Raw genomic sequence first — 11,495 nt, 5'->3', positions numbered from 1 at the left:
GGCCTTTTGTTAATTGCGTATTGTACTGACAGGCAATAAATTTATACACATACATCTATAACTTATGTGTAAATCAATATAAATCTATATTTAGTGATGAGCACCTAAAAGTACCGACTACATTGTGCATGCATCACTATAAACATATTCTTAATTAGTCTTTGATTGGGTACATACAGTGAACTTATATGTATGAAAATCCTTTCCCGCGTTTAATTCTTTGAATAGTTGTAAAACAAAGGCATAGACTTGTTAGCTCGCATACCCTTCTAAAACGGGCTTATAAAGTTCCCTGAGTATTCTCAACACGAATTAGCTTGATAAAAAAATCTTCAAACCGAAAATTAGTAAAGAGAAAATTTTTATTAGAAAAGAGATTTCAAAAACAAACAAGATGAAAATGCCGTGATGTAACTAGGTTGACAACCTTAAAGTTTATGGACAACAAATAAATTTATTAATTTAAATAAAACTAGATGATATCCCGCGCGAATTAAAACTTCACACATTATTATGATATATAATGCTTAATATGTTGAACCATATTATTTAAGTTCAATTTTGTAAATACTTCGTCCGATTTTTCCTTATCTTATTCTTTGAAATTGAAATAAAAACAAACTGCATTGTTGGATATTTAGAGGAGCGGGCAGGGATGAAAAATCTAAACTGAAATGGATAATAAATACATGTACGTGGCCTTAATTCTGTTTGTTGCAGCTGACTGAAATAAAAACTTTTTATTGTATATTGTAAGGAATAAAGAATCATTCTTTGAGTATTATGAGGTGATAATTTTGATCGGGGCGTGATCAAATCCAATAAAGCCCGAAGGGCTTTATGATAGATTTGATCATGCCCCGACCGAAATTATCACCGCATAATATTCAAAGAATGATTCCTTATTACTTATATTTATATAATTTTTAGCCATCGTACGATTAAATATTTAAATATATATAAGCAAACCCCGCTGGCGCCTCAATTTGGCGTCATTATTTGTATTATGGGTTATATAGTACAAAATCGATACGTAGTGTTATCACAGGCAAAGACACTGGAAAATGTAAATATTATTCATTTGCATGCATACTTTAAACTAAAGTTGTCAGATTCAACGTATTTGCCCGTTGGTTAACTCGCCCTACACTTTCTGCCATGGTGTCAGTCAACCCGTTTCTGGGCTACCCGTTCTGGAAAATTTTTTTCCATTCATACTAAAATCGCATTAATTGTTCCGTTTTATATATTACCTTTTTGTATTAATCGAAATCCGATCACAGGTATCTGCCCACAATGCATGATGAACTCATCCTTCACTTTTCGTTCATTAGTGAATCCGTGTTCTTGGTTACCCCGTTCTGGAAAGTGCCATTCAATTTTCTCACCAGAGGTCGTGCGCAAAACGAATGAGAATCATAAGTAAAATCGCCCACTAAAGAAACGAATTAACTTATTCATTTGTTAAATCATAACTTCTATGTATTCTCTAAATAGGCTCACAGTAAATATATTCAATCTTTACGTATTAATCATTCAGTATTGTATAGCTCAGCAATGAAAATTCAACCATCTGTTGTAACCATTTATTCCATTGTTTCAACCTAAAATTACATTTCAATAAATCAATGCCAATTTATGATGATAACAGTATTCCATAATTATTCATGGCTTGACAAGTTTGTTCAATTTATGATGATAACAGTATTCCATAATTGTTCATGGCTTGACGAGTTTGTTCAATGTTATTCTAAGGCTTAACCAAAATTTTGACTGTCAGATATTTACATATACTCAGATAAATCACTTTTCACTCACACTTTGATGGCTCCAAATTTACTGAGCTACAATATCAATATGTGTGTTCAGAGAAAACGTGGGAGTATCTATCCATGTACACTTCCGTTGATGTCTATAAAAAAAACCCATTCATGTCCGATTCTAAAATTTCCGGAATATCCTAAACGATACACTCCCCCCGACATTACTTAACAAGTTCACAACTAATTACAGTCCTCAATCGGTAGTATTACTACAAGTCTGTGAACAGATCTGCGAACGAGAGTTCCAGTACATCCGACATATTTTGCACCTGGGCCTATATTTTTGTATTGCACTGTAACGTCTCGTACTTTTCCATCTTTTCCTGGCTTAGCCTCAGTAACTTGAGCAAGCTTCCATTTTCCGCGAATAATGTTTGTATCTTGAACTAACACCAGGTCACCTCGTTCCAAGTTCCTCCTGCTAGTATGCCATTTCTGCCTGACAATAAGAGTGGGAAAATAATCCCTAATCCACCTCCTCCAAAAAGTATCCACTACCTGCTGAATAAATTTCCATCTCAGTCGTGGATTGCACCTGTCATCCATTTGCATTTGAGGAACCCGTACACTAGATCTACCCAACAATAAATCATTTGGGCATAAGTATGTTCCTTCATTTGGGTCACACACTTTGGTTCCAATAGGTCTCTCATTGATCAAGTTTGCGACTTCAAATAATACACTTTGCAATTCCGAAAAAGTCAAAATTGAATCCCCAACTGCAATTTGCAAGCATCTCTTTACAGACTTGATAACCGATTCACTACACCCATTCTCCCATGGACCATCTGCAGATTTGATGACATTCCACTCTACATCATACTTCTTAAGTTCCTTTCCTGCAGCTACTAGTTGTGTGCCTGCATCAGAAATTATTCGCTTTGGATTGCCACGAATAGAAACAAATCTTCTGAAGACAACAATGAAATTCCCTGTGTCGTAACCTTCAGCCAAATCAATGTAAACACCCCTGCAGTTAAGGCAATTAAACAATACACCATATGCCTTTCCATGTGTTCGTTTTTTAACAGTGTCACGTATAGTGAATGGTCCAAATATGTCAATGGCACAGTTGTAAAATGGTGGTGATGGGTGAAGTCTGTAAGAAGGTAAGACACCCATCTGCTGTTGTATTGTTACCTTATCCCGTTTTCTACATATAACACAATTATCTTTAATTCGTTTTATGATCTTCAGAACACAGGGAATCCAGTATCTACTTCTTATCTTTGCCAAGGTCACCTCTATTCCTGCATGATCTTCACAGTGAACACTGCGAACAACTAACTCGGTAAAACGACCCTTTCTTGGCAATAAAAAGAATTCCCTCTGATTCCATGATTGTTTGATCCATTCGGCCATGCGTTGTCCAACACATACAATCCCATCTTGATTAATAAATGGCCCGAGTCTCTGAAATTTCTTCATGCAGTCCTCAGGTAATTCCTTTTGTGCAAACTTTACCCACCACGTCTCTGCTTCCACTGATGTTTCCGACTTGATTTTGTCCCAAATACCCCTAAAGGTCCTCCAGTGAACAATGGACAGAATAATGCCCGTCACTCGAAGTAGTTTCCTCAAGCTGGAAAATCGATCAATGTCTATGATAGTACTGCTATGGATAGTGTGATTATCAGAGGTGGCCGACATTGTGACTCCAATAATGTCAGGTATTTGATCATTATCCAAGGTGTTTTCTTGACTTATTGGCCATAGTTCAAATGGAGTTCTCAAGAAATCTGGACCTTTTTGCCACTTGGAGTCAGCCCCCAGAGCACTTGCTGGCGCAACTCTTGTAGTCATGTCTGCAGGATTGTGATCTCCCTGCGCCCACCACCATTCAGTAGGATCTGTAATACTCTGTATTTCAGCAACACGTGTGGCAACAATTGTCCCAAACCCATAACTCTCTCGTTGTATCTGTGCTCTGACAATCATGGAATCAATTATGTGCACAATTTTGCTAAATCTATAACTCATTTCTGTTACGAGTTTTCGACGAAGTCTAGATGCAAGTACTGCTCCACACAATTCAAGGCGAGGGGTAGACAATTGCTTTACTGGTGCGATTCGATTTTTTGCGATCACTAGGCTTGATTCAAATGTGTTATTGTTAGTGTGCCATCTGATATAAGCACATGCACCATATGCTTGTTGACTTCCATCAGAAAATATAACAAGAACTGGATCACCTTCAGCATTATCTGGCATAAGACACCTTTTGAATGTCAAAGTTTGTAATTCATAGAGGTCCCGAAAGAACTGAACCCATTTGGTCCTAATATCTTCACTCATAGGTTTATCCCATCCATCCTGAACCTCTCTGGAATATAAACTTCTCATGAGAATTTTTGAAGACAATACACATGGAGCAACCAGCCCAAGAGGATCATATATGCCTGCAACTTGACTTAGAACCATTCTCCGAGTGGGATTCTCAGGAATAAGATGCAATTGTCCCTCTGTGAGATCATCTTCTACATGTACGCCGCGTCTTTTTGATGAAAAATTCAGTTTCACCTTGAACACCCAGACATCGGTTTTGGGTAACCAACACATTCCAAGAATGTTTTCCTGTTCAGCATTTAGCACATTCATTCCTGCAAAATGTTCATCTACATCACCAGAAATTATCCAATGCTTAACACGAAATCCTCCATAGCTTAACAGCATTTCAGTGTTGCGAATTATTTTCTCGGCCTCACAAACAGTATCCACCGAAGTAAGTAAATCATCCACATAACTGTTTTTAATTATCAATTCAGCTGCCTCTGGATATTCAGTTTGGAACATTTCAGCTGTCATTTGCAGGGCCATAGTAGAGATTGCTCCGCTTGGTCTATCTCCAAAAGTCACTGACGTTAACGCATAGTGATCCGGCAATCTGTCCATCTGCAAGTTTCTCCATACAAATCTGTGTATGTTGACCTTTTTCTGATAATTTGATCGTGTTGTACATTTTGGTAATATCTCCCGCAACAGCAATTTTCCTTTGCCTAAATCTGAAGATGACTCCCAAAAGGTCATTAATAACATTAGGGCCTTTTGCCCAATATTCATTCAAAACATGACCCATATATGATGATGATGAATCAAATACAATCCGTACAGGCGTAGTCCTGGAATTCGGTTTCAAGATTTCATGGTGTGGAATGTAGTGAATGGGTCCTTTGTAAGTATCCATTTCTTCATCCGTTAACTTTCTTGCTACACTCCTCTGCACCATATCTATAATCTGGTCACCATATGCTTTGCTGTATTCTGGTCCTGCCTTTTCCAATCTTTTTTCTGTGGATTTTAATCGGCATACTGCTGCGCTTAAATTGTTAGGGAGAAATTTTGGATCTTTAACCCATGGGTATGTAGCAGTCCAGTATCTACCCGTTTTATCATACTGAAGTCCATCCTTTATGAGATGTAACTCGCGTTCTTCTTTCAGCGTGTAGTTTCCATTTCCTGGTGGACACTTTCCACACTTGCAACTTCCACACTTTGGAATACAATGTGTTCCGAGACTCTCTATGTCGAAAAATTGGTTAAGAGTGTTCTTCAAGTTTTCTTGATTTAATCGAATTGGTTCGATTATCCTTCCCGAAGCATGATGAATGCACACAAGATTTGATTCTGTCGTAAGGGGCACATGTAAATTGGCATGACTTCCTCTTAAACAGTATCCAAATTGATTTCGCATCAATTGGAGGTTTCCAATCTGATCAATTTTTTCAGGCAATAAGATGCAACAATCGGCTCCTATGAGAAGATCCACCTTTCCTTCTGGTCTAACAATGTCTCCTTCATTAATCCCTTTAAAGAATTTCACAACTCCATGTACATTCACCTTTGAAATGTCTGCTGTAATTTTGTTCATTCCATACACTTTAATTTTCCAGATCCTGCCATCAGTATCTGTCAGTGGTAGTAAACATTCCTTACTTTGAATACACTCAGAGGTATTTCCCACCTTTGTTACTGATAATGTTACTTCACGCCCCTTTAATCCAAGTTTCTTTGCTGATTCATGAGTCAAAAGTGAGATATTAGCGCCTGGATCCCATAAGGTAGTTAATGGAATACTGTTGCTCTTTACTTTACTAATCATGAGGATGACTCCCTTCTTCCCCTGCTCTTCATTAATTATGTTCACACTATGATGATGTGCACTTGCATTCAGTATTGCCCCGTGTAAAAATGGATGGTGAAATCTGCCACATTTTCGTTGATAAAAATCTGTGATTTCACAAGGTTTTCTGTTAATACACCGTATTGAGAGATGACCACTTTTTAAGCAACTAAAACAGGCACCATTTCTCTTTAGCAATTCCATCTTTGTTTCTCCATCCAGGGCGGAAAAGCCTGCGCAGTCTCCAATAGAATGAGTATCAGTCTCATGATACCAACATTTTTTCCTGAGAGGGGCTCCATTTCTTGGAATATCATGTGTCACACCTTTTTGCTTTCCATTAAGAAGAACATCTGTTACTTGTGCTAGTCCATCAATCACTTGTTGCATTCTCTGTTCATTTTGCTGCATTTGACTTTGTATAACATTAACAAGCGCATTCTCAAATTTATCATTATCTTCCTCCTCGGTATTTGTTATGGTGTGAACTTTTCCTTTACGAGAGACACTGCCACTATCGCTATCTCTAATATCTGAAGTCATGTATTCAATTGCTGTTTTTTCATCCAAAAGGAATCTCAAGAAATCAGAAAAAGCTGTATGCTTCAGTTTTATTTTCAGCAATGCCCATTCTCTCTTCTGAATAGATGGTAATAACTTTTCAATCTCGCTGATCATTGTAGCATTATCCATTTCCTTTCCCAAGCCCATCCGCTTTAGAGTAAGCCAACATCCTTCAACAGTGTCCACCATTTCAATGAATTTCTTATTGTCTCCTTCCGGAACTATTTTTAGTGCCTTTATGTCAGTCAGAACAGTGTCTGCTAATTTTTCTGGCCTTCCATACTTCAAATCGAGGCGTCTAAACATTTCCTCAAAATTGTTATCCACTCCCTTAACAATTTAACAATAAAAGGCTCTCCAGACAATGAATTTTTCAGAACAAAAGGGTCCTCCCCATAAGTTGGAATCATGTGTGTTGCATAATCTGACTTAAAACTAGGATAATCTCGAATTTTGCCACTGAAGTAGGGCGGATCTAATTTTTTCACCTTGAGGGATTGTTTCTCAATATGGTTCTTTTTCATTGTATTTTCCTTTGAAGTTAGCTTGAGACAAAGAGATCTTGCCTTGCATAACTCTTTATATAAAGTGTTCATGTCATGGTTCACTTCGTTTGCTTTTGCTTTGTCATCTTCATTGTCTGAATCAAAGTTCTCTATATACTCACTATGCCGAACTTCCATGTCTTTGTATGAATGTTCCAGGTCATCTAACATCTGTCTGACTACACCAGCTTCCTCTTCATCTTGAATTTTCTCCAAAAGACGTCCATATATCCTGTGGAATCTTCCTTTCGCAGTACTCCGTTTTTTTCTTTAACGTCTTCCGAATTTCCTCTCCCATATTGTCCAGAGTGTTGAAATGTATAGCTCAGCAATGAAAATTCAACCATCTGTTGTAACCATTTATTCCATTGTTTCAACCTAAAATTACATTTCAATAAATCAATGCCAATTTATGATGATAACAGTATTCCATAATTATTTATGGCTTGACAAGTTTGTTCAATTTATGATGATAACAGTATTCCATAATTGTTCATGGCTTGACGAGTTTGTTCAATGTTATTCTAAGGCTTAACCAAAATTTTGACTGTCAGATATTTACATATACTCAAATAAATCACTTTTCACTCACACTTTGATGGCTCCAAATTTACTGAGCTACAATATCAATATGTGTGTTCAGAGAAAACGTGGGAGTATCTATCCATGTACACTTCCGTTGATGTCTATAAAAAAACCCATTCATGTCCGATTCTAAAATTTCCGGAATATCGTAAACGATACAAGTATTATTTCATTGAAAGTATATATTTTGATCAAAACTATCCCTGACTTGGATCCGCCAAAGCGTGTCCACCAGCTTACTCTCATTTTCGCTATTTCGTTAAATAGTTAAAATTCAATTATACATTACGGCCATCATCTCACATGTGTTGAAATATGAAAGGAGTAGGCAAGTACTCTTGTGTAGGCATTTTGTAGTTTATTTGCAAAATGCCTTAATTTATAAGTATAGATATGTGTTTTACTTTCCTTCGCCTTTAAAGGGGCATGGTCAAGATTTTTGTCAAATTCTATTTTCCTGTTTTTATTATTTACATGCTTTAGGTATGCATTTCTAATGATCATATGAAATTTGAGAGTCAGTCGTAGAGTTAAAAGCAAGATACAGGGCTCACAATTATCTGTCCTGTAAACAAGGCTCGTGCCCTGTTTTTGTTTACATGGGTTCGATATACCTGTGAAAACTTTTTTCAAGCTGATTTGTCTATTCTTATTCATTTTCAGCTTAAATAAACAGTTCCTAACTTTTAACACATTAATTTTAAGTCTAAAACTGGAATTTCCACTTCAGCATTCAAAATGTAAACAAAAGCTTTGTTGACATAGCAAAAAAATGTAAGCCATGTAACTTGCTTATAACTCAACAAATGACACTAATTTTGGTTGCCTATTAAAACTGCCTTACTAAAGCATTGTAAACATTAAAATCAGAAAAATAATTTTTGACCAAAGTCGTGACCATGCCCCTTTAAAAGTGTCCGACAAAAAATACTAGACCTAGAGGCAGTTGGAGAATGTCCTTTTAAAGCTGACATGAATTCATAAAAGCATTTGGTCGCCATATTAGTTTCGGTCGCTCCTCCTCTGCGACTGGGGTATATATACCGGTTGAGAAAGTTACGGTCGGTTTCATTCCGATCGAGGCATTCAGGTTGCACGAACTTATAAATGCATGAACTACGCATTTTAGTAAATTGTTTCTGATTAAGAATAAAGGAAACAACAATCAATATATACAAAATATATTCATTCTTTGAAATAGTTTCTAAGGTGTCTGTATTATTTTGCACAAATACATGTAGTGCTCTCTTACTTCGCATGCACATCGAACATAGGTATGTGCTCGATATGTATGCGCCGATCATACAGAGTGCATAACGTCTGCATCTTTTTGAAAATCCCGGCGGCACTACATCCAACACAGCAACTAAATGTAGTAAATCCAAGAAAATAACAACATAACATTGTTTCCGTCGGTTTCGACAAAAGCGCTCCGTTTCTAAAATCCATGCGATGATTGACATTGCTCAATCTGCCACAGTGTGTGGTTTGCGCATGTGCGATGTAAACGGTTAACACGAAGCGGTCTACAATTATCGAGGTTTTTTTAAGTATCTGTGTTTGGATTTCAGTCTGTCTTGTTTTGTTGTTCATAGCTTATTCCTTGCCACTTCAGTAAGGCACCATCATTATGGAGTATTATTTATGAATACAACTTAGTTCATAAAATTTGTTGCGTGTAAATATACATCTACTTTAGGACGTTGGATCCTGCAATCAGAAGTCTTAAAGTTTTTTTTCTAGAGTATTTTTTTAAAATCTACAAACATAGCTTAATCAAAATTCAAAAAAAAATGTTGGGGTCTATATGCTTCATTTGGCGCTACGGTGTATTTAAAATGACCTTTCTGCACTGAAAGTGCAGATTGAACATAACTTGCTTTTCCCTCTATATTTTATTATCTGAATGAACCATGGCATCAAATACAAATTTATACTAATTAAAATAAATGAAATTAAAATTATCATCAAGAAAAATGTTACAATTTCTTCACCTAATTAATATTTTGACCTTTTTGCACTGATAAAACGCAATTTTTATCCATTACCAATTTAACATGTAATGAAATTTTTTAAAAGTCTCAAACTTTTTCTCAAATTATGATAGCTTGTCAGAAAAAGCTTAAAATTTCAAAAAATAAAACAAAAAGTATAGGTCTATGATGTAAAATTTGAGATATGACATGAAATAAGCTGATTTTAGGCTAAAATTGGAATTCATTTTTCTTTGACTTTTATGAATTATAAGTTAAATTTGCCAATGTATGTCGATAGAAATATTGAAAAATTGTAAGATAATGTTTTTCGTAACAAAATGAAGATATCCTAATGCACTATCTGGAAATTTTGTTTGAACTGAAAATAAGGAAACTAAAGTGACGGTACTCTAAAACAACTGAGTTATGAAACATGTTCATTTTCTTCTTTAAAACCTTTCGCCACAAAATATAGTCCCATACTTAACTCTGTAAATATGTAATTTTTCCTTTACTATTTCTTTAAGATAGTTTAATTGGCATTATAAAATTTGAATTTATGAGTAGAATCAATATATGATATATATTTTCTAGAATAGAGGTGACCCAAAATGGCTTCCCAAAAACACAGGAACGAACCTCTTTAAAACCCTACGTATTAAAATTTTTGTATAGGACTTGATTTCTCGGTTTTGTATATGAGACACGAACCATGTACGAGATGGTCTGTGTACGACTTGACTGGACATCGCCCATATTGCTTCTCCAAAACGTAACCTGACTTTGTTTTTGTGCGTCCTTCTGTTTATGTATGTTGGTTTTACCTGTTTGTTTGTTTGACTTCTATAAAGACACCTTTGGTTTATTTTATGTATATTTATATTGCAAAGAAGACTGTTGGTCTTGCATGTATGGTCATTGATTATATTATTTTGTATTGTTGAATTTAGATTACCATTGATTTTGTAAAAATGCATATTTTGCCCTTTCCGCTGTCCATATTAGTCAAAAAGTTATCCTACATCAAACGTGGTATTGTTTTAAAACATAATACACTTTCCTTTGATGTCAGCAATTCATTTTTTTTTATACACAACAGTTTTATGTGTTGTATCTGTGATATATCACACTTTTTATTTTTTTCTGATAGATCACACCAAAAAAAAACGAGTAGCAAAAAAATAAGAAAATTGTATTTATCATTTACAAATTCATGAAGTTCTAAGAACATAACAGTTTCTGTGAAATAGTTAAAGCAGCTATAAAAATCATTACAAGAAAACTGATCAATTTTTTTACTGCTTATACAGCCACTTATGGCTTGAAATAAAATACACAATTATCTAAATCCGGTGTTCGTCAAATGTCCTTAGACGGAATATCTGTATACTTTAGTTTTTGAGAAGAATCTAACCCGAATGCTCCACGAATCCAGATTTTTTCCTCATCTTCCGGCATTATCAGACCAACTTGTCGCACTTTGGTACCTGGGCCCTTTGTAATAACGTCTAAAACTTTGCTAAAAATTAGCACCAAAGATGTCTTCATGATCAACAAGAAATTTCAAAGGACTATGTGCGGTTTTATGCATTGTTTGCCCCCGAAATCAAAGTTTTAGAAAGAGCTTTAAAAATAAGGTGAAAGATAGTTAAAATCATATTGGAAATAAAGGTGTAAGAGGTTATCACTGCAGTGACGTCATAATGTAGAAATGACGTCATGAAGATTGCATTATTTTGATAAATTGATGTTTTGTAGCAAAATATGGGTGTTTTCCTATGGTTTTTCGATTGGGAAACATCGAGCGCAGGCTTGCTCAAGTACCATTTTTTAATATAATGTGTATAACTATCGGAAGGAAAACATATGTTAAAATCGCACT

At 35.6% G+C, this 11,495-nt stretch overlaps 1 protein-coding gene across 1 annotated transcript; it reads right to left on the bottom strand.

Moving 5' to 3' along the window:
• Nucleotides 1-1,814: 1,814 nt before the first annotated feature.
• LOC128192125 (uncharacterized) lies at nt 1,815-4,640 on the bottom strand. The gene is made up of 3 exons (XM_052864593.1): nt 2,572-4,640; nt 2,133-2,262; nt 1,815-1,844 (listed from the first exon to the last, which is right to left on the bottom strand). The coding sequence occupies exons 1-3, from the start codon at nt 4,638-4,640 to the stop codon at nt 1,815-1,817; spliced, it is 2,229 nt and encodes a 742-aa protein (XP_052720553.1).
• Between the last annotated feature and the right edge of the window lie 6,855 nt (nt 4,641-11,495).

The sequence above is a fragment of the Crassostrea angulata genome, chromosome 1, assembly GCF_025612915.1.
Source record: "Crassostrea angulata isolate pt1a10 chromosome 1, ASM2561291v2, whole genome shotgun sequence".
In the NCBI taxonomy this organism is placed as follows: domain Eukaryota; kingdom Metazoa; phylum Mollusca; class Bivalvia; order Ostreida; family Ostreidae; genus Magallana; species Magallana angulata.
This window is presented reverse-complemented; position numbering and strand designations above follow the sequence as displayed.

Excerpts from the sequence above, each read along its gene's own strand:
- LOC128192125 (XM_052864593.1), bottom strand. The coding sequence starts at position 4,640 with ATGGCCCTGCAAATGACAGCTGAAATGTTCCAAACTGAATATCCAGAG. Across the intron at positions 2,263-2,571 it reads TGTAGTGAATCGGTTATCAA|GCAGAAATGGCATACTAGCA; the intron begins GTCTGTAAAGAG and ends TCTTATTGTCAG. Across the intron at positions 1,845-2,132 it reads AGCCAGGAAAAGATGGAAAA|CTCAGTAAATTTGGAGCCAT; the intron begins GTACGAGACGTT and ends TTGATATTGTAG.